This window comes from Dioscorea cayenensis, chromosome 19, assembly GCF_009730915.1.
Source record: "Dioscorea cayenensis subsp. rotundata cultivar TDr96_F1 chromosome 19, TDr96_F1_v2_PseudoChromosome.rev07_lg8_w22 25.fasta, whole genome shotgun sequence".
Taxonomy (NCBI): domain Eukaryota; kingdom Viridiplantae; phylum Streptophyta; class Magnoliopsida; order Dioscoreales; family Dioscoreaceae; genus Dioscorea; species Dioscorea cayenensis.
Window position 1 is genome coordinate 2,939,686 of NC_052489.1, and position 24,021 is coordinate 2,963,706.

Consider the following 24,021-nt stretch of genomic DNA (forward strand, 5'->3'; position numbering starts at 1 on the left):
CGGAGCCATTGACAAGGGGTCTTTTGTATGAGAAACCTGGGGTCACCACACGGGAATCTCAGTGGCCAACACCAAAGAAGGCAGCATTTGTGAATTTTAAAAGTCTTAAAACACCTTAGTGATCCCATAGCTAGTGGCGGCCACGATTAGCTTGGGAATTGTTTAAAGCCAGCCTGTATTTTGAGCGGTGCTTAATGTGTTGAAAAATGTTATTTACCTGTACTATTTATGAACAATGAGGTTATCTGTTAACTTGTTGAATACTTAGAACTACTTTTATATAATATTATTATTGTGGTTACTACTGTTTGAACTACTTTATTTACTCTGTTATCACTATGCTATCACCACTCACTGGGTAACACCTGTTACTCACCACTCTCCTTTCTCCTTTCTCAGACTGCGACGTTGGACTGGGTTGTGCTGTGCAGACAGTAGAGTGACCTCCCTTTTTTTCCTTGATTAGGTTAGTGCAGTATGTATGTAAATTTTATGGATCCACTAGACTTGAGTTTTGTGTACTGTTCATGTATCTATACTTTTTGGTTGTATGTGAAACCCTGGCTAGTCCTGTTATGGGCCTTGTATCTTTCTTTAGTTAATTGTGTTAGCAGAGTTGATTTGAGCATTACGGTGACTAAGAGGTGGGATGCTGTTAGGGGTGTAAACTAGCCGAGCTGAGCCGAGTATTAACATGCTCAAGCTCGGCTCATAAGTAAAGCTCGAAGCTCGGCTCGAGCTCGTTCGAGCCTTAGTTTGCTTTGCTCAAGCTCGGCTTGTGTATTACTCGAGCTGCTCGAGCTCGGTTCGTGAAGCTCGACATCCTATTAGCTCTACTAGGCTCGAATCAAAGCTCGTAAATATGAGCTCGACTCGAGCTCGTTTAATCTCATTTCAAAAGGGCAATAAATATAAATAAATAATTGCATAGAAAAATCATTGCACAAAAAAAAAAGATGCCTCATGCCAGCAGCAGCCTGCCATTTGAAATGGTCAATTTAAATTTGTGCCATATTAATATTTAATACTAGCATACATTGAGCAATATTAATACTCATGAAAAAAATCTAACATACATATTAATCAAATGAATCTCTCTGATTTATACATAATTAATCTCTACAACCAACAATCACCTGTAAATAAATTTCTTCTAACAATAGAAGTAACATATATATCAGCATTCAAAAACAATTAAAAACAAAATGCTTAAGTTGTAGGCTTGTAGCCATGTAGATCTAGACAGATTTCATATAAAAAGAACACTCATCATTTATACATGACCTCCTTTCAGTCCAATGACACTAACTTTTAAAATAACTGATAATTGAGCATTTGTTCCAAAAGTTTTGGTTCCACAGAATACTAACTCAGGAATAAAAATCTTGCACTTAAAATCCATCAAAAATGCTGTAATAGTTCACTGAAAAAAACAGAAATAGAATCTATTGTTACAAGCTTAAAGAGAAGCCATGTTTGCTGTAGAATACTCCTTCCAACTAAGATGATAACTGCAACATGGCTCCAGACAGGTTTTTACTTCTGTGACAATTGCAAAGACAAACCGATCAAAGAGAAGCAACAGAAATGTTTGAGCATAAGAATGTATTTTGCACAGTCAAAAAAAAAAAAAAAATTCGATTGATTGGACAGTATTGGAAGTTTTGCAATCACTAAAAATGAAGAATATTATTCACATGGAGAATGTTCATGGCATGAGCTTACTAAAGCTAACTCAGATTTAATGTGTATTTTGATGGTGATTTCAATTGATTCAAGGCAGTTGTCTATCAAATGAGTAACAATGCTCCTACCTCCTAATGTGCCAAATTCTTTAATTAGCATTATTGGTTAACTCAATTCAATCTGTAAATAAAAAAAAAAAAGAAAAGAAAAAATGAACAATATGATTCACATGAAGACTCATAAAAGACTAAATCATGAGAATTGGCAGTAACTACTTGAGCATCTTTAGTAAGTCTGCTACATATCATTACCCACTTAATTGTGATCTTGAAACAAAACAATCACAAGAAAAGTATATCTATTGACAAGCTTCTTACCAAGTTCATTTTATGGTGAAAAACTAATAATGATGATTAACTAATAACAACAAATAATAGAAGACAAAGGAGAATGAAAAATACATAAGTTTATGGAGGTAAACTTGTGGGTACCAAGGCTAAAGATGCCAGCTTAGAATCTGCCTCTCTCAGTGCACGAATAAGAAGAAGAAGAATACGATACTCGAGCTTCTAAATTTCCTTTGAGACCTAAAATTGAATACACTAGAGAACATTAATATATTTGCCTAAAGATCACTAGTCTAAAGGAATCAGATTCAGTAATAAAATAATGACAATACCTGCTTATGTAATATTTAATACTAGCATACATTGAACAATATTAACACTCATTGATAGGAAGAACAACTTCTTCAGCTTTACTCTCTTTCTGTAAAATGAAAAAGGACAATATTAAAATTTTATTATATCAAGCTAGTAGAAAATAAAATCATGAGTTAAAGAAAAAATTTGTGTAAATATACCTTGCTCTTTTTCTTAATGCCAAAAAGACAACGCAACCAATCACCTCCACATATTAAAGCTTGCACAGTTTCAGGAGCTAATGAAGCACGATATGAGTCGATAATTCTTCCACCAGCGCTAAATGTGGCTTCGGAAGCTACAGTCGTGATGGGTATTGCAAGAACATCCCTGGCCATCTTAGACAAAATACGATATTTCAAAGTATTTGCTTTCCACCACTCCAAAGCATCAAATTTACTTGAACCTCCTTCATAGATATAACACCCCTCTTCAAGATAAATATCTAAATCTGATTTTTGTGGGGAAATAGTTTCAACAATTTTCACAAACTCTGAAAATTCAGACCATCCCGAGGAAGAATTTTGGCCATTGATAGTAGTTGCACAACTAGGCCCAATAATTGTCAAATTTTCAGCACTATTTTCACAATCATTGGATTGAAATTCAGCAATATACTCACTATAGAGCTCAAACAAGCAATTCTTCACATCAAGAATGTAAGCATGTGCTTCATGTGGAGTATACATTTTAGGAAAGCAAAATTCAATAACTCTCATTTTGCATCTTGGATCTAATATAGCACCAATCGCCATCAACAAATTGCATTCACCCCAATATTTGTCAAACTTAATTTTCATGTTTGCAACCATGTCAAAAATAAAGTAATCTTTACCAATGCTTTCTTGATATTTTCTATCCAACAACACTTTCACACAATAAACTTCATTCAAAAACAAGTTGAGGTGGGATACTCACTTCCAGAAATAATATTGGTAATAGAACTGAAAACTTCAAGAATTTCACAAACTTTTGCTGCCTTTTCCCAATCCTCATTGCTTGGAAACATTCATATGTGGAATCACGATATTTGTATCTTGGAAATACTTCTTTAAATTGTAGTGATGTAAATAACATATCATAGGTCGAATTCTACCTTGTTTTGCAATCAATCACAAGTTTTTTTGATGCAATTGCAATTGTTGTGCAATCTTTGCAAACATGATTAACCTTTTCTCAGAATGTTTGATGTATACTACACTATCACGGATGTCTTTGATGATCCTCTCAATTTTTTCAAGGCCATGCTGAACCATAATATTCAAGATGTGAGTTGTGCAACGAACATGAAATATTTTTTCCCCCACAAAGCAACTTCTTGTGTCTTGAAAAGGTATCTTTCAAATTTCTAATTGCAACATCATTCTTAGTAGCATTGTCAACTGATATAGTGTAGACCTTGTTCTCAATTCCCCATTCCTTGCAACATTTGTAAATACTATCAGCAATATCGATACCACGGAGAGGAGGAGGAAGATGGACAAAATTCAAAACACGCTTTTGTAACTTCCAATTATTGTCAATAAAGTGTCCAGTCAGAACCATGTACTCCATTTTTTGAGGTGATGACAACCACATATCTGTTGTTAAACTGATCTTATTAACATTCTTCAACAATGAAAATAATTTCTTCTTCTCATTCTCATACACCAACATGCAATCTTTCTTGCTTGTGACACAAGAAAACTTCTCCCATTGTGGCATTCCCCTTTGTTGCATCATGTTAAAACCTTCATCCTCCACTACTGAAAATGGATGTTCATGCATAAGAATCCAATGTGCAACAGATTCTCTCATTTTCATCATGTCCAATTTTCCATCCATAATTGCCGATGACATGATTGTGTTATCACAACCCTTGTCTACTGCTTGGAAGCTAATTGTTTGCTGATTATTCATATGCCTCTTTTCATCAAACAACTCTTCAAATGCCTTGAAAGATGAGTTGTACAACCACTTGCAAGTATTGAAAGCTTAGTCTTGCAATGAACACACTCCGCCTTCTTTGACCCATCACTAACAACATTTGTTGTTGTTGTTGTTGTTGTTGTTGTTGTTGTTGTATTGGTGGTGGCATTGGTAGTGGTATTGGGAGAGCAATCTTCTTGTGGATTAGTCATGGAAATTGGAGATGAAGTATCCATCAGAGAAAATATCTAGACATCCATTAAACAAAATGTAACTAATATCCATTCATTTAGCAAACAATCAAGAAAATACAAATTTACATGATATCCATTAATTTGGCAAAATAGCATAGCAAAATAAATGAAAATATCACTAAAAATTTTGCAAGCATATCAACATCCCAAATCAAAGAAATTAAATGCTAAGCACTTGCTGCACTTCTCTACATTAATAATGTATGTTAAACTTTAAATTACTTTCTCAAGATCAAAAAAATAAAATGGTTCTATCCATTGCCTGCCATACTTGATAGTGAGTACAAATAAATAAATAAACTAAATTACTCATAAGAGAAATTGAAACAAATCACTGACATTGCATTTTACCCTAAGTTTCAAACCACTGACATGTGTTCAAACAACACACTTGTCAGAATTGGTATTTTAATATGTAAAAATCAAGAAAGAAAATCAAATGCCTTTTCATAAAAAAAAACCCCAGAAATTTTTAAAAGTTATTTAAAGAAATGAATCAACTTAAAAAAAAAACAAGATTCTAATTTTACCCTAAGTTTCAATCCACTGACAAGTGTGCAGACACTGAAGGTGACGACGCTCATAAGAGACTTAGAGAAATTGAAATTAACAAATCACAGTGAAAATATCCACATAATTAAAAAAAAGAAACGATCTTTAAGGCCAAGGTTGAAAAAGAGAGAAGAAATTGAGGAGATTGGCATTATACCTGAAGAGATCGCCGCCAGAATCACAAGTCACGACACCGATTGAAGCCTGAAACGATCTTAATCTTGGAGACGGAGACGACGAGGATCGGAGGAGAGGCCGAGAAGTGAAGAATATGAGAAAATGCGAGATTGTGGGGACTGGGGAGTGGGGAGTGAGATCTAGGGTTCGTATTTCGTAATTTTTGTTTTTTTCCAACCACCTCCCTAACTTTGCTGGTTTTTTAGATAAGTCCCTTATTTTTCTGATTTTCATGTAAGTCTAAAGTTTGTATAATATATTACAATATATATTTATATAAGATATATATAATTTACTTATATATAAAATTATGATATAAAAATTATAATATATATATATATATATAATTTATATTGAAAGCTCGATTAGGCTCGCGAGCTTATCGAGTTGGGTATTTTGAGGCTCGAGCTCGACTCGTAAAACTATTCGAATAGCTCAAGCTCGAGCTAGGCTCGCAGAATTTCGAATCAAATTCGAATATTATCCGAGCCGATCTCGAATAGCTCACGAGTAGCTCTACTCGCTTATACCCCTAGACGTTGTAGGGTCCACTCCTTGTCGTTGTAGCGATTGCCATGTGCCCGGCTAGAGTCGGGGCGTGACAGATCTAATTCACCATTATAACACCGCATTATTCAATGAGAGATTTTGTTACTGTTAATTTTAAACTAGTGTATAATCTGGGAACTGCCATTATTTATTGATGTATATGTTACTTTTATTGCAAGAAGGAATTGGTTATGAGCATCATTTCCTAACTGTAGAGATTAATTATGTATAAACCAGAGATTAATTATGTATAAATTATTTTTTGAGCAGTGGTTTGAAGTTTGAACAATATCCTGAATTTTTTGAGAATCCATATGTTCCCAGCCTTGCTGCGAAGGTTGCCATTTGCTAATAATAATTAGTTTCAAGCACAAGCATTTGGTTAGACTGCTAAATTGTTGCTACTTAAGTTGCCATGAATTGAACACGGTGTGGAGCCTAGCCCCCACTTCAAGGGTAAAGCCCCTCGACTAAGGTAAGATTTTTTTTTTGTTTTTATTTATTTACTTATTTATTTATTTGGGATAAAAGTGTGTGAACTATGTTTTGTTAAAACAAAGTTACATTTTATACATATAGAAGTAAAATAAAGATAAGAATTTTGAAGGCATATCATAATATCATATTGTCTCATGGTATTTTTCTTATGCAATTTTAGAGCCAGACTTCTATGCGTTATATTTATGCTAAAACCAGGTGACATGGTGGGAAAGGATGTGATTGACATGAAATATAATAGTGACACACTTTCCTCCTTTAATTTTATTTTACTTGTCCCCTTAAGATAATTTTTTGATGTTTTAACTTTTGTTAAAATGATTTGTTTTTGGCTTTTTTATTTTTGTTTCGATAAAATCACTTTTGTAATGAGTAGATTGGATATATGGTATATAATATAAAATATGAGAATGCTTTTGATTTTTTGGTAAAAGGAATTTATAATTCCTCCTTTAAAAATCATATATATATATATATATATATATATATATCAACTCATGATTTATTTATTAAAATTAGTTGTATTTAATATTTAATGATATGCATCACAAAAAGATCTTATATAAAGGAAAATGTAAAAAAATCATTGAAACTTTGGTTAAAATATTAAAACTGTTGGGGTTGTTGGCATCTAAAATATAATTAAAATAAAAAAATTGAGTGTTATTCGAATAATTTTACTGTTATTCATGACACTGATATGTTATATAGATAACGGTTGGTTATGGTAGTCTAGGAGCAGTAGTGTATCAAGTGCAAAATTGGTTAAGACTCAAGAGCAAGGGTAATGTGTAAAGATCACATTGCTCGGGAGGACAATGATGTGGCTGACATTCTAGCAAATTTTGGAAGATACAACATTCAACTTTCTCTTTTCTTTCGAGGACTTGATTGACATTGCTGGCTTGAAGACTTATGCAGAAGAAAAAAAATTTAGCTTTTAATTTGTGCTCCCTTTTGTTTTTCTAGCTTTGCTCTTTGTTTCAAAAATAAAAAAAAATATGTAAAGATATCATATGTAAGATAAGGTTTGTATAGATGTTGAGTAGGGTGGGAAAGGTGTAGAGAGTACTGGAGTTATGATATCATATGTAAGATAAGGTTTGCATGATGTTGGTTATGATAGATTGCAATTGTTATTTTTAGCATATTGTAGTAAAATTTACTGATTATTCTAAATGAATGATTTAATACAGGTTTTTTGTATTATAATTTATAATATAATTTAAAATAAATAATTAAAATTTTATTTTATATTAGCAAGGGATTACCTAAGGAATAATTATTTTTTTCAAATTTTATTACCCATGGATTACCCAGGAAATAATTCCTAAGGGGCCGTTTGGTTCGTGGTAATGACATATTACCACGTAACGAAATTACCATGGTAATATGAGTGCGAATATTATCTGGTTGGGAATATTGCGGTAATTTAATATAACCATGTTTGGTTGGGAACTCTTTTTACCGGGAATAGTTCATTACCGTGTTTAGTTGTCATGGTAATCAATTTGTTAAAATATAAAAAGTTATAAGATTACCATGGTAATCCAAGATAAACACCAAATTTGGTGGTAATAGGATTACCACTTTCTTGGTAATATTTATAAGTTGGTAATGTGATATTACCATCCACATTACCACCAGTGCAATGCCAAACGTGGTAATATTTTCAAATTACCACATAACACTCGGTAATCTTTCTACATTACCGTGAACCAAACATCCCCTAAGTGTATTTAGCAATAAATTACCAAGGATATGATTCATTACTGCTACATCCAAATACTAACGAATTACCCTGGACATAATCCCTAGTAAATATTACCCAGGGACTAACATTTCAATTTTTTGAAAATTTAGCAACCGATTGCCTATGAAAAATCACTTGCTAACATTACCTAGGGATTTCCCAGGAAAGGTTTTCAAGCAAATTCCTTGTCTTTGATGAATTGATTAACATTAATTACCCAGGGAATTTGTTATTTACCCATGGAATAATTCATTGCTATTTAGCAAGGGATTATAAAATCCCTGGGTAAATTATTACCCACAAGGATATTACCCAGGGATATTAATCCCTGGGAAATCCCTTGCTAATGAATATTACCCAAGGATTTTACAATTTTAGCTAGGGAATTGTCCCAAGCTAATTGATGTTTTTCTTGTAGTGTCACAGGTTCTTCAAGAATATAGATCCTAAACATTGTAGTAGGGCATACTTCAGACCACAATTTAAATGTGGCATGCTTTTCAATAATCTATGTGAGTGTTTTAATAGTCAGATACTTGATGCTAGAACAAAGGGGATCATTACAATGAATAAAATCATTAGAACAAAGCTAATGATTAGGATTCAAAGTAGGAGGGATCGATGCTATGCAAAAATGCACCACCGATTATTGCCTTAACATTTTAAAAAAGTTAGAGAAATCAAAGAAGATGAGTTGGCCCTACACAACAACATGGTCTGGAGGAGATGAATATCAAGTTTTGGGACATGATGGCCAATTTGTAGTTAATAACAAAGGGAGAACATGTACATGTAGAAGGTGGCAATTAACAGGACTGCCTTGTTGTCATGTAAATCAAAGAAGATGAGTTGGTCCTACACAATAGCATGGTCTGGAGGAGATGAATATCAAGTTTTGGGACATGATGGCCAATTTGTAGTTAATAACAAAGGGAGAACATGTACATGTAGAAGGTGGCAATTTATAGGACTGCCTTGTTGTCATGTAATTTCTGCTATACATTACAATAAAGACAAACCTGAGAACCACCTAGAAGACTGTTACAAAGTGTCCACATTTTTAGAGACATATGGCCGCATATTACACTCAACACAAGATAAGGATTGCTGGCCTACAAGTGATCAAGGGCCCATGATTCCACCAGAACCTATAAACAAGAAAAGAGGCAAGAAAACAATGAACAAGAGGAAACAACCAGATGAGACAATTAGCTTTGCTAAAGGGAAGGTGAGGAGGAAGGGGAAAACAATTACTTGCAGTGTGTTCAGGTCATAAATAATAGAAGATTTCATGGGATACAGGTACCTATGATAGCCATATTACTTGCAATTAATGGTTTCATATATTATTTCTTAATCCAGATCATCTTGCATGATAGGGGAAAAAAGAAAGTAATACTAAACAGCCAGATGATGATGTTAATACATCAGCAAATACCATTGATGTGAGTATATTAGGCTCATATTTGCAATGTGGGATGGTATCAATATACTTTGTGTCCATAATTTTTTTTAGCATAATTCTACAAATGACCCTATAGATTCCATTTACCCTAGTGTCTTAGAGGAACACTTCCATCAGGTATGTTCTTCACTAGCTTTATAAACTTTGATCTAAAGTAGCTGCCCAAAAGTAATTCAATAATCTGTAGTTTGTACATATCATCAGATTGATATCATGAGTGGGATCATGCATAATGAGGAACATGTAGCACCAGCAAAATTTTTGTTACAGGTTTGGTTATAAACTTGATAGTCTAGACATTCATTTGTAAACATCATATAATTAGGTTCACGTGATTATAGATATTGAAGATCAGTACTATGAAAATAAATATTTATTACTATCTTCAAATTTTTCCTTCATCTAGAAGTACTTAATATAAGAAATTGACATAATAAAATCACCAATAGTCCTTTGCATGTTTTAATGAGTAATGTTGGTTTGATACACATCATTAGGTGGATGTCATAAGTGGAGCTGGAGACAATATGGAACCCATAGCCCCTACACAGGCTTGAGAAGAACCTATGTCACAGGTGACATCCATAAATTACAAAATCATCACATTAATCAAAATCCATCACATGTTTAAATAAATGTGATTTTGGGCATTGCAGGTGATTAATAACTTTGAGCAAAATGTCATTAACCCATCAGTTGCAAATGAAAGTGAAAGGAGGAGGAGAAAAAAGCTTGTTACAAGGGAAGGCAAGAAAAATGGCATATCAGGGGAAAAAGAAAAGGAGTAGCTTCACATGGAACCTGGAAAAAGATAATTTCTAGCATATAAGGGTCCATATAGCTTAAATACCCCTATGTTGAGTGCAAAGGGAAAACATCCTGAAAATAAGAGCAAAGAAGAAAGTTGCAGAGAAGAAAAAAAAAAAAATATTTGGGTTCTATTGTACCCTGTCCTAATTTAGACCTCAGGCCTATTTAGATTTTTATGCTTGCCTTAGCGGTAAAATGATCATTTAACAGTAGTGGCATTTTTCATGTTTACATAGTAGCTTTTATGTGAAAAATCGGGGGTAATTCCGCCATTTGGATCCATTTTCTATGATTTTTCTATTAAGGGGGCAATTAGGTCATTTCCTATATATATTAAAAAAAATGAATGAGAGAAACAACCTGGCTTCTTCTCCTTCTTCATTTCTTTTCCTTCTTCATTTCTTGTTCGGCCGACCCTGACCTTAGAAGAAATTTTTATTCCGGCGAGAATTTCCGGCGAACTCAAATACCAAACTTCTTCCTCCCTCACTCCTGAATCTAGTAAGACTTAGATCCAATGTTTTTATTTTGTATTTCTCCCGTATTTTCTTATTTTTAGAAATGTATAAAAACTTTGAATTCTCCATGGATTTGATGATTTACATGCTCAAATTGAAGCCAATGATTTATGATTCATGTATGAGAATGTTGTTTGTTGAAGAAATTTTTTGATTTAGTGTTGTAAATTGGGAGAAAACATAGTATAAGGTTCGGTGTTACTGAAGCAACCTCGATGTTACTGTAGCACAGAAAATTTTGAGTCTTTTCTGGTATTTCTTTGGTCCACATTGAAGTTCTCCTTGCCCTGAACTCATTGGAACTAGGTTTACTCCATTCTGATATCGTTTGGATCCAAAATGACGTTGTCTTGCCCGAAAACCCTAAGGTTTTGTATTAGATATGTATAATTGTATTTTCATGAATTTTCTTTTGGCCATCATTCTTATGTTCATTAGAATTTGGATTTCCTGCTTGTATTTAGGTGGCGAAGCATCCTCTAAGGGGAAGGAACTCGCCGAACAGTGAGTGTGTCTCAGGACGAGACGACTGGTTTTGTGAGTGGTTAAATTTATAATTGCATAGATTTAATAAGAGTACTAAAGTATTTCTTCATGTGTTTTATCACATAAATTTGATGATAAATTGGTTTCCTTGATATATATTTTGAGTACGAATTTACTTGAAATGGTTAAACCTAGAATGCTTATACCTATTTATTTTGAAAGAAACATGTTTACTTGCATTCCCGTATTTATATGCAAATGGAATATGGTTTGATGTATATTTCCGTATTTATATGCAAATGGAACATGGTTTGATGTACATTTCCTGGTTTAAACATTGTATGATGGATTCTTTGAATTGGAAATTAGAAAGAATTATATTGTGGCATTCAGTTTTGATGGTGACGGCGGACTTTAGTCCGACACTGCAGTGTGGGGTTCCACGGTCCGGCCTGATTGGAGGCGGCGTGGTTAACCCTGGTCAAGAGGTGCGCGGAGCCATTGACAGGGGGTTCTTTTATGTGAGAAACCCAGGGTCACCACATGGGGATCTCAGTGGCCAACACCAAGGAAAGGCAACCTTTTTAAATTTTTTTAAAAGTTTTAAAAACTCCTTGGTGGTCCCATAGCTAGTCGCGGTCATGATTAGCGTGGGAATTTTTTTAGGCCAGCCTATGTTTTGGAGCTATGTTCATTGTGTTTTAAAATGTTATTTGCTTTTGATGAACCTTGTGTTATTTGTTAATATGTTGAAAACTTGGAATTGATTTTATATATTATTATTCGTGTGGAATTACTATTTGAAATACTTTATCACTCTATTACATCTATGCTGACACCACTCACCGGGTAACATCTGTTACTCACCACTCCCTTTCTTTTATTTTTTCAGACTGCGACGTTGGACAGAGTTGTGCTATGCAGCAGTAGAGTGATTTATCTGTACTTCTTGTTTAGGTTTGTTATAGTATGCATGTAAAATTTATGGATCCACTAGACTTGACCTTTATATGTTGTTCATGTATTTGTATTTTTTGGTTGTATCTGAAACCTTGATTTGTACTGTTGTTGATGCTACTTGTGTTTAGAGTCCCTGGTATCAAGGAACCCTATTGTGATCTTATTATTATTTTGTCATCTAGCTATGTAATTGTGATAACAGGTTTACATTAAGCCTTACGGCGACATGAAGATGGGGCCGTTGTGGGACCCACTTCTTGTCGTCGTGGCGGTTGCCACGTGCCCGGTTAAGTTCGGGGTGTGACAGGTTCCACCAGGCTTTGGAGGAGTTGGTGGTTCTACTACTGAGAAGACAAAATGAAGGATATGTAATGTTCTTGATACTGGAAGCCAGAAATTCTACAATTTCTAGGGTTTTTGCTAAAGCAATTGTATTCTGGGTTTTCTTGGTTTTTGATGGAAATGCTTTGTTGTCCTATAGATGTAGTTTGTAATATTTTAATGTTCCAGTTAAGACAGTGATTAGTTGAGACTTTTTTCCTTTTGGTAGATGTTTCTCTGTCTAAATACTTTTACATGGTAAATGAAATTTATAGTTTTGTTGCTGTGAGATTTGTGTCAATGGTTAATTTCTCAAATACCTTGAATTAAAAATGTTTGATTATTAGGCATCTGGTTTGATTGTTAAGCATCTAAATGGATAATAACAACTAAACTTTATTAATTTCACATATAGGCATTACAATAACTGAACAAGATTTACTGGCAACTTTACAAGAAGAAACCAACAGCCTCTCTCCCCCATACAAGATCAATTTCTCCGATGAACTCAACCTAGTTGCTTGTGAGCAGTCATTTGGAATGGGGGAGAAACCTTAGCACACAGTTGCTTCCAAGAATCTCTTTCGAGAATCTTGTTCATTTGGCTCGTCATTAAGTGGGAGAGGATGGTGATGATGAAGAGCGGGAGGGGGAAAGATGGGGTTTTTAGGGTGACCGATGTGGCAGTCGACGTGGCATCGACTTCTCTAAATCATCAAGTTGCTGACATGTTCATGCCACGTAAGAAAATGAGATGGTTTTTTGGTGTTGATGTGACTATTCCGGTGGCCACATCAGTAAAACCTTACTAGATTTCCCTAATGCCCTCCCGGTATAAGTAAATCAAAATAAGGTATCTGAAAAAAAAAATAAATCAAAATTTGATGCTTAAAGTGAAATTTGGGTATAACAAGATATCCGCACAGGATTATTACCCAAGTACTTAAATTTGGTGTAGCACTAGTGTGGACAAAACAAATTGTTATATACCTCAATTTGCCTTATGGTTGTAGCTAAGAAGCTTTAATTCATAGATAAATAGATGCAGAGTTAATGGATATATTATAGGGTTGTTTTGTAAACAACCGATCGAAACAAGAAAAGAGGGCGTAACATCCATGAGTATGAAACAAGAAAAGATGGCGTAACATCCATGAGTATGGAACTCATTAAGCTCTTTTTTTTTTACTATTTTATTATTTTTTTTATATAATTTCTATTACAAACACCGATATATATAATAATATTGTTCTCTCCCTCTAAAAAAATATAAATTGTAAAATTTTCATTATTACCCGAGTTCAAAATGCTATAGATACACTAGTGCCAAGGATATTTGGCCGTGAATAAAGATTTACAGTCCAATAGCCACATCAATCAGATGACTGATTGACACTTGAGAGGTCTGCTTAGCATGATAAATGAGTGTTTTAGAAAATTAATTCTATTTTTAATACTCATAAAACATGTGGCTTAAAAATTAAATAAACATAAAACAATTAAATACTATATTTATTGGATAAATTTTAATTAAAAATATTTAAATAAATTCAATAATTGTTTGATCCCTAACAAATCGTAGAAAAAAGCCAAATAAAATATTTTTAAAAAAATAATAATAACTTCAACCCCATTAGGTCCCGGGCATGCTAGAATGCACCCTTTGCAAGGGTTTCATCTCTGTACTTTTGTCTAAATTAACATTGCAACCGGTTCAAACACAATTACAAACTCTGTGCGTTTACAAATTTCTAAACTTTCAATGGTACATAAAATAAAACCATTCAGTAATTCATACCAAAAGAAAACGGTCAGCAATCCATCAACAATTAAATTGACAAAAACAATTTAAGAAAGGGGGAAAAAAGTGGGAAACAATATTTTAGTATCATCAGATCATTGATTTTGCTGAGAGGTTGCAGCAGAAGTAATTGCAACCCAGATTCCAAACTTACAGGGTAAACAAGACTGGAGTTTTGTTCCTAGGGTGGTACTAGTATACAATGCAACAAAGAACAAAATGTTACCAGAGAACTTCATCTCCTTTCGCAAGCACACTGTGACCTTCCAGTACTCGACTCACCAATTGATGATACAGAAGCTAAAGACTTGGAAGCCCATATCTTTGCGTGCATTGCTCCTTCGTGAAAATCGCTTCTTTTGCATGGATTCAGCCTGTTCAGACTCTGCTTTGCTTGCGATAGACATGCATGGAAATATTCCCATGTGTTCATCAAACTCACAAGGCGGATTTGCCTCCTCCGGGCATGTAGCACACATGAATGGAGTTTTGGAAGAAGAAAATAGAGTGTCCTCAACAAAACAAAGGAGATTGCCAGAGCCAAGTAAGTGTCTTGTTGAAGCAATTTCTCAGGTGATCTCGCCCATGAGAATGGGCAATTTTCTTGATCGGCCTCTGCTTTAAGTTGATTAAGGTTTGCTGAGTCATCAACCTTTCCAATGGAGATTTGAAGAGGTGCAGCTTTGATGCCTACAACAAATTTCCATGCATAAGAGAACTTCTATGTGTTGCTATGATTAAGGTAAGACTGTAAACAAGGCTAATGTACTGGGTGCAAAAGCATTCTAACATGAAAATGTAAAGTGATATCTTGTATGAAGGTATCCTCTAATGAAATTTTTTATGTTGATGACACAAAGATGCTCTATTCAAAATGTACACAAATCATCCAAAAAATGTCTTCTTATTTTGTCTTGAAATGAGTGTTTTGCAACTCCTAGACAGACACAAAGGAAATTGTTGAGGCTAGTTCTGAACTTTCCAATCAGGATGAACATCGCATTTCCCACGCACATGCAAAGTTTAAGTGATCTCATACTCAGATCTTGTTTAAATTCCCAACAATAACTATGCTTCTGATCAGTGCTAGCACTTCAATTGCTGCTAGTGGTATTAACAACCCCAATGACCAAAGAATGGCATAGACATCAAATATTAGACTTACGAATCATAAAAGAAGAAATGAATTTGGTTATACCAATGATAGAAAAGCATGGCATAGTCATTTCATGAGCAAACAGATATGACCATGAGGTTCTAAAGACTAACTGAATTTCAACATGTATATCTGTGTTACTGACCTGTGACATCAGTATAGAATGTAGCAAGAGATTTCATAGTCCGTGGTCCATGGTACCGCACCCAAATTGAAGAATTCAGAAGGAAAAGGGTGGGGAAACCATGAACCCCATACTTTGACAGTACACTGCAATTTTCAATGGTAAAATTCTGGTTAAATACATAAATGATGCAAAATAACCAATAATTAACTGCAACAACATACCTGGGCCGGATAACAGATTCGTCAAAAGCAAAATGATGAATTGCAGGAAACATAGAAGACATATCATCAAAGCTTGGTCTCAAAAGTTTCGAGAAAGTACACCATGATGCATGGAACAGCAGAGCTACATGTCCTTTCCTGCTTTTGTGCACTAGATTCAAGGCCATCTGCAATGCAACCTCATCTCCCTGTAAAAGTCAAAAAAAATCTACAACATAAGAATCTTAAAACAAAGGGAACAGGTTGCTATTCATCAAAACCAATTATATCATTGCCCGTGCGTAAAAAAACCAAAAAACAAGAGAAACAACAAAAGCAAGAATTGATGAGTTAAAATATCAACTTGATTTTAGAAACATGTCAAAGACTCAAAAACTGTTCCACCCTATCTGCCTGATTAGTTGAACTTAAATAACCAACTAAGGTAAAAACAAGTGATTGCACCTAAGCAGTGCAAAATTGCTTAGTTTTCACCTAATCAAAAACCAAAAAAACAAGCGTTTTTCGTAATGTGCCAAATCAAACATAAGCTCATTAACAATACAATCATGGATGTCATAACATAGACGATAATTCATTGAAAATGCAGACTCTCCCTCCAAAAAATGGTAATGAGGACCTTGAAGTATGGAACAAATAATTTATTTCTATTAGTTTCAAATATTAAGTAACAAATGCAGAAGCGTAAGATCTTGGATCAATTCATCATTTCACGAACTCTCACAACTAGCATTACTCAGGCCCCATATGCCAACAAGAGCTAAGCGCAATGTTGCTCTCGCATTGGTGATTCAAAAAAGGAGTAAAAAGAGATTTCAAGGAATAAGCTGTCTTAGCTTAAGCTATCAAAGACATATCCTCAGATATCAATCTCCTACAGCCTGAGCCTGAACTCAGAAGCACAGAAAACCTCATACATTCTCATTCGAATTTTCCAAAATGGTGCTGCTTTAGGCCACAATTAATTTTGTATTTCACTAATCATATAAACAATGATAATTAGGGATGCCCGATCATGAGTCAAACTTCCATGAGGATGTCAATGTAACTATACATGGACCATAAAATTTGCTTGAGCCCCCTCATAGGGTTATTCATGAGAGATTTGTTGGGTTTTACGTCCCTCCCATGCATAGTAAAACAAAAGTTTCCAAAAAAAGCCTCAAAAGGTCCATGACACTTTCAAGAACTCACTATACATAATCCATACATCCAAAAATAGTTACTTCAAAAGAAAACAGAATGTCCATTTAGATCATGCAAAAGTATCGATATATTAGTCCATGTGTTTTTCCACACAAGTAGAAAATTAATCAAAAAGATATCAACAAGAAATACAAAATAAATTGCCAAAGAAAATGGTTTTACTACAATCATGATAAGAAGTCACCTGATGTGAGGTTGCAACAGAACATAACTTGACAATTCCAAACCAAATTAAACAAACTATGCCATAACCATGAGTTCAGTTTGATAAAATCCAGAGGAAAGAAAAGAAGAAAAAAAATTCATGAATTCACTTTCTTTCCCGTGCTTATCCATCTTATTTTTCTTCATATAATCAAACAAAAGCACAATTTCTTCCTCCCCTATAATTTCCCCAATCAAAACCAAACGTAAAGATTAGGTCAAACATAAGCAAAAAATTTCAATTCTTGTTTCCTCAGCGCTCTATTTCCCCTCATTCAAACAAATATCTAAAGATTAACACAAAAATCAAATAAATGTCAAGTCTTTCTCACTTCCATTCCATATTTCAAATAAAATCACCCAATCACGCATAAATTCTAAAAATAAAACTTCATCAGCAAACATAGATACAAATCCAAAGCTTGGAACTCACCTCCACAACGCCAACAAATCCCCCGCCAGTCAGCGGCGACTCCGAAACCGCACAAAAATCCCAACGCCCCAAAATCGAATCCACAACGGAGACGCTAGGGCAAAGCCCCACCTCCTCCGCCCACGCCGGCCCCAAGAACGCCAGGGAAAGCATAAGGCCCAAACCCCAAGCCCTAGAAGCCATGATCGAGTGAAATCGAGCTCGATTTAGGACTCGAAACCCTAGATCAGTGCCTCCGGCGAGTAAAATTTCGATTTGCCCCCTCCAACCCCTTCTTTTTCCAGACCTTTTTGCGTTTAAGCCCCTCGATTTCTCTGAATACCAACGAAGGGGTCGGAGCGGGAGGGAAAGAAGAGAACAATGCTGGCGGAGATCGGAGAAAGAGGAAGAGAGGTATTGCTGAGGAGGAATCTCAGCCGTCCGATTCGAACCCAGCTGTCACTTTCCACGATGATGGATAGGGGACCGGGAACCTAAGTGGGCCCTCCTGCCGCCCTCACATTCACATAATAATTTTAAGGGTTAATTTGGATAAATTCTAATATGTCTATTATTAATGGATTAATTAATTAAATTTATATATAATTATTTTCTCTTATTTCTCATATTCGTAAATATACCACCAATTTTTATTACTATAATAATATTTTTTTTTTAGTTTATTTATCCGAAAGCTCTGCATAAAATTATGAAAAGAATAGTTTTATCTTGGAAATTTTTATGTGATAATTCTAATTTTATTTAAATCAATATATTCGTTACTGCGATTAAATCAAACAAAGTGATTCTACCGAATAAATTTTTTTTTTGTTTTTATTCTAAAATTTATAATAAAATTTACTGAAAATGAACGAAAAAAGACTCTCAAATTCGGTTATCCCAAAAAAAACTCTATAAATTTCAATATTCACACCAAATCTTTTTTTTTTTTAATGAGTTTCTTTTTCATTTTTTTTTTTTAGCAAACGGAGTGAAATTTGAAGTGTTTTTGTTAAAAATGCTCTTCACTCATTATTTCGCCGTCAGACATTGAAAATAGAGATGGGCACGGATTGGTTCACCGGCCCCCGACCCAGACCCGGCCCGGCTGAGTGTAGAACCCCCCGGCCCAGGTTGCCCGTTGGACCCGGCAGATCCCGGTCACAAGAAGCCGGGCCCGGAACCGGCCCAGCTTCCACATTGACCCGGCGGGTTGGGCCCAGCGGATCGGCCGGTTGGCCCATCTCAAAAAAAAATTTAAAAAAAAATTAAAAAAATTACAAAAAATTCAAAAAAGTAGAAAAAAAAATCAGAAAATTTGTGAAAAATCAGGAAAAAATATTCAGAAAACTTACTAGAAAAAGATAAATCAATTAAGACCCCAAAAATTACGACCACAAGTTTCCAAATAATAAGAGATGTGTATTACACTAAATTTCACTAAAATTTTAAATTACACTAAATTTGAAAATAAATGGCTTCCACTTAATTCGTATACATGCCGAATCAAGTTGCCTACGTATCCTACTGGGTGTGAGAGGAATCAAAGCCCACGTAGTTCTGTTACATAGTTTAATCGGTCACCCACTTACCTAATCGGTGAAATTAAATATCTAACAATATTACAAATAATTTCATTCAAATCTACAAAAATAATTTCATACAAATATTTACCAAAAAAAAAAAAAGTCCACAAAACTACACATAATAATTTCATACAAATATCATAAATACAAACAAATAATTTCATACAAATATATTAAAGATGCATTCATTCAACTTTACAAAAAAATAATTTCATGCAAATATTAAAAAAAACCAAGTCTACAAAAACTAGAACTAATAATTTCATATACTTTTTAAAAACCCACAAATTAAAAATAATTTCATTCAAGTCCAGAAAAAAAAATTTCATGCATTTTTCAAAAAAACCACAACTCTAATCTAATAGTAAAAATAAATATCATAAATGCAAAATCATTCAACTCTACAAAAAAATAATTTTATGAAAAATATTAAAGAAAACCAAATCTACAAAAAAACTATAAATATTAATTTCATATACTTTTTAAAAGCCCACGAGTTAAAAAAATAATTTTCATTCAGTCCATAAAAATCGATTCATGCATTTTTTTCAAAAACCACAACTCTAAACTAATAATAAAAAAATAAATATCATAAATGCAAAAAAAAAAAATTCATTCAACTCTACAAAAATAATTTCATACAAATATTAAAGAAAACCAAGCCTACAAAAACTAGAAATATTAATTTCATGTACTTTTTTTAAAAAGCGCATGAGTTAAAAAAATAATTTCATTCAGTTCATAAAAAAATACATTCATGCATTTTTCAAAAAAACCACAACTCTAAACTAATAATAAAAATAAATATCATAAATACAAAAACATAAAAATTCATTCAACTCTACAAAAATAATTTCATGCAAACATTAAAGAAAACCAAGTCTAGAAAAACTAGAAATATTAATTTCATGTACTTTTTTAAAAACCCACAAGTTAAAAATAATTTCATTCAAGTCCATAAAAATACATTCATGCATTTTTCAAAAAAAAAACCACAACTCAACTACAATTAATAATTTCATGTATTTTTTATATGTCTAGAAGTCTAAAATAATAATTAAAATAAATATCAACAATTTCAACTAATACTTTTATTCATGTCTACAATAATAATTTCATCCAAATATTTATAAAAAAAAAGTCAACCAAAACTACAAATAATGATTTCATGCATTTTTTTAAAAAAAAACCACAAGTCTAAACTAATAATTAAAATAAATATATCAAGAATACAACTAATACTTGTATGATTAAAATAAGACAAACCTAGAAAACTATAACTAAACATAAAAATAAATAAATCATCACCAACCTTGTTAATTGGGAACTTCCGAAATGTTAAAAATGAAGAGAAAATCCAAATTTGCACCACTCCAAGTCTCCAAGATTCCAACTTATAATATTAAGCCTTGATAATGTTGACTTGAAATAATTAAACTCCAAGAATCCAAATAATATCCCTTGAGAGAGTGAGATTAAGAGAGAATGAAAGTAGGAGATTAAGAGAGCATGAGAGTAGAGAGTTGGGAAAGAATAATAATTGGTAAAAAAATAAATAATATGGGGATTTTTTTGTTGGGGGTTGGGAGGGGTATATATAGAAATTTATAAGAATTTTAAAAAAAATGAATTTCTAAAAATTCAAAATTTGAATTTAAAAAAAAATTAAATTAAGCCCAACGCAAAATTCATAGCTATTGGGCTTCAACGGGCTCCCAACCTGCCCGGTTGCAACCCAGTTCTAATCCGGGCCTGGCCCAGCAGGTTGGCCCGATGGGCCATGGGTTTATCGTAACCGGCCCGTCTATAGTACGGGCCGGTTACGGGTCAATGAACTGGCCCGCCGAGTCAGTGAACCAGCGGGCCGAATTGTCAGATGGCCAGTACCTACCTCTAATTAAGAAGGTGATTATAAATTAATTTTTCATTTAAAATTCTGACGCTTTTATGTTTATAATTACCAGTTTCAGTATATAATACAAATATTTTAATTAATATGCTCTATTTTTATTTAATATTTTTAATTTCATATATAGCATTTAAAAAAATGAGTAAAAAAATGGAAAAAAAATGATTAAAGTGATAACAAAAATTTTAGAATTATTTAAAAAAGAAGTTAATAAAGTAAGGTGTGAGGACTAAAAAATTACTCCATAAACTGAAAAAATAGATCATGTAAAATTCAAATATCCGATGCCTGATTGGGATATTCTTCCTAAAATTTATTATAAATATATTTATTTTAATTATATATATATAAACTAAATTTTGGGGGGGAGAGAGAGAGAGAGATGTCATGGAGGCGAGTGCTGGCCGGAAACAATGGCGTCTTCGGCGCCGACGTCCCCTGCAAGCTCCGGCAGAAGCTGAAGAAGAAGCTCCAAAGCCCCCGCCTTCACCCCATCCAACCTGACACCTCTCGCCGCAATCCCAACCTTGACGCCATCCTCTCCCGCGACGCCTCCTTCCGCTTCCTCTTCCGCACTAAATCCTTCCTCTCTCGCCTCCCCGACCATTCCATCCCCCTCCCTCTCGCCGGAAAGCTCCACCGAGAACTCGGCTTCCCCCGCGGCCGCAAACCGTCCCGCCTCGCCCTCCAGCATCCCCTCCTCCTCCGCCTCTCCCACGACCCCCCTTCACTGTCCTTCACTTCTCTAATGCAATCCCTCCTCCTCGAAGAGCGATCCATCTACCTTTCTTTGGAATCGCGTCGAATACTCACCGTGCAGAAGCTCCTCATGATGTCCCGCCACCGCCGCATCCCTCTCGCCAAGCTCCACCACTGCCGCGCCATCTTTGGTCTCCCTGATGACTTCCGCGACCGCGTCCGCCACTACCCCAACCTCTTCCGCATTCACATCAACCCCATTGATGACCTCCACGAGCTGGAGCTCGTGGATTGGGATCCCTCCCTCGCCGTCAGTGCCCTTGAACGCCAGTTCATCGAGGACGAAGAGCGCATCCGCAAGCTCTTCAAGTTCCCAATCCCGCGCCGCAGGTATTTGGATTTGGATCCTGACGACGCGAAGCAGATGGATTTCGTGACTACGTTCCCGTTGGTGTCACCGTACTCCGATGGCTGGAAGCATGATCTGTGGACTGTGGAGGCGGAGAAGTATAGGGTGGGGATTGTGCATGAGTTCTTGAGCTTGACGCTGGAGAAGAGGGCGATGATACATCATGTGGTGGAGTTCAAGGAGGAGTTCAGCTTGACGAAGCACACGTACCAGATGCTGGTGAAGCAGCCCCGGGCGTTCTATCTCGCTGGGACGGAGATGAATTGGGCTGCGTTTCTCAAGGATGAGTATAGGGAGGATGGGACTTTGATTGAGAAGGATGCACAGGTGATGTTTGAAGAAAAGCTTAGGAGATATGCTGGTATGACACAGAAGGATTTTAGTGGCAATGTTGGTGATGATCCAAGGGTTGAAGCATGAACCTTTGAATGTCTGGTAAATGGGAAAAGGTTTGATCTTTTGTTGTTTGTTCTCTGTGGATTTGTTGGAGGATCAGAATGATAGAGAATGAGTTTTGATGGCAATCGAGCGGTTGGAGGATGAATGCATGCTAATAAATAGTAAAAGTTTGATCTTTAGTTTGCTTGCTTTCTGTGGATTTGTTGGAGGAACAGAGTTGTCAGTGGTGATGGAGAAAGATTTTAATTGCAATCTTGTTGACGGTGGGGAGATTGAAGGATGAACCGCATGCTTAACAATAAAAGTTTGATCTTTAGTTGCTCTCTGTGTTTTCTCTTTAGGCATTCTGAGTGGTTAGTGGTGATGGAGAATGAATGCAGGCTAAAGACTGGAAGTATGATTTTGGCAAGCAGAGCGGTCAGTGATGAAAGAACAAAAGTTTATAATGGCAATCTTCAAAAAAATGCTAAGTAGTTGAAGGATGAATACATGCTAAATAGTGAAAGTTTGACTTCCTGTGGATTTGTTCAGCGAAACAGAGTGATCTGTGGTGATGGAGAAAGTTTTTAATGGCAATGTTGTTGATAATGTGGAGACAGATTGAAGGATTAATGCATGTGGAACAGGAAAAGTTTGATCTTTAGTTGCTTTCTGTGGATTTGCTTGGTAGTCAGAGTGGTCGCCCGGAATATTAAAAGTTTGATCTTTAGTTGCTCTCTGTGGATTTGCTTCATGATCAGAGTGGTCAATGGCGCGATGGAGAATGATTATTAATTACAGTGTTTATGATAGTGGGAAAATTTAAGTATGTATGCATGCCAAATAGTGCAAATTGGACCTTTTGTTGCTCCGTGAATTTCTTGATGGATGCTCAGCGATGATGAAAGAAAGATTTTACTGGTAATTGACAATTGTTGTTGATAATAGAGAAGTTGAAGAATGGCTGCTTTTCAAACACTAAAAACTTGGTCGTTAGCTGTTCTTTTAATTTTTTGGTGGAGCAGAGTGTATTGTGTTTCTGTTGATAGGGCATATCAGCATTTGACCAAGAAAATCTCAACCTCTTGTCAATGGTGTTTCCGTTTGATTAACCGATCAAATGGATGGATATATGTTATTGCTTTGTTTGGTTGTATCAAGAAAAAAGATTCAGCAATCAAAATCAACAGTTACAAAAGCAGCTTCATTTTTCTTCAATCTGGCTTCTTGAGTTTGAGTACTCACTAAGTGAATATATATATATATATATATACA

The 24,021-nt window shown here is 34.8% G+C and overlaps 2 protein-coding genes across 2 annotated transcripts; one reads left to right on the top strand and one right to left on the bottom strand.

Annotated features, from left to right (window-relative positions):
* Positions 1 to 14,467: 14,467 nt before the first annotated feature.
* Positions 14,468 to 18,154, bottom strand: LOC120249730 (5'-adenylylsulfate reductase-like 3). The gene is made up of 4 exons (XM_039258350.1): positions 17,787 to 18,154; positions 15,944 to 16,131; positions 15,741 to 15,865; positions 14,468 to 15,129 (listed from the first exon to the last, which is right to left on the bottom strand). Exons 1-4 carry the CDS (start codon positions 17,967 to 17,969, stop codon positions 14,675 to 14,677), a joined length of 951 nt encoding a protein of 316 aa, XP_039114284.1. The 5' UTR covers positions 17,970 to 18,154; the 3' UTR covers positions 14,468 to 14,674.
* A 3,478-nt stretch (positions 18,155 to 21,632) lies between these two features.
* LOC120249729 (protein WHAT'S THIS FACTOR 1 homolog, chloroplastic) lies at positions 21,633 to 23,964 on the top strand. Its single transcript, XM_039258349.1, has one exon. The coding sequence runs from the start codon at positions 21,643 to 21,645 to the stop codon at positions 22,786 to 22,788; it is 1,146 nt and encodes a 381-aa protein (XP_039114283.1). The 5' UTR covers positions 21,633 to 21,642; the 3' UTR covers positions 22,789 to 23,964.
* Positions 23,965 to 24,021: the final 57 nt, after the last annotated feature.

What these genes read in the sequence shown, in the direction of transcription:
- LOC120249730 (XM_039258350.1), bottom strand. Translation starts at nt 17,969, where the DNA reads ATGGCTTCTAGGGCTTGGGGTTTGGGCCTTATGCTTTCCCTGGCGTTC. An exon ending in GATTTGTTGGCGTTGTGGAG is followed by an intron (nt 16,132 to 17,786) that starts GTGAGTTCCAAG and finishes TGACTTTTACAG; the next exon opens with GGAGATGAGGTTGCATTGCA. An exon ending in GAATCTGTTATCCGGCCCAG is followed by an intron (nt 15,866 to 15,943) that starts GTATGTTGTTGC and finishes TGAAAATTGCAG; the next exon opens with TGTACTGTCAAAGTATGGGG.
- LOC120249729 (XM_039258349.1), top strand. Translation starts at nt 21,643, where the DNA reads ATGTCATGGAGGCGAGTGCTGGCCGGAAACAATGGCGTCTTCGGCGCC.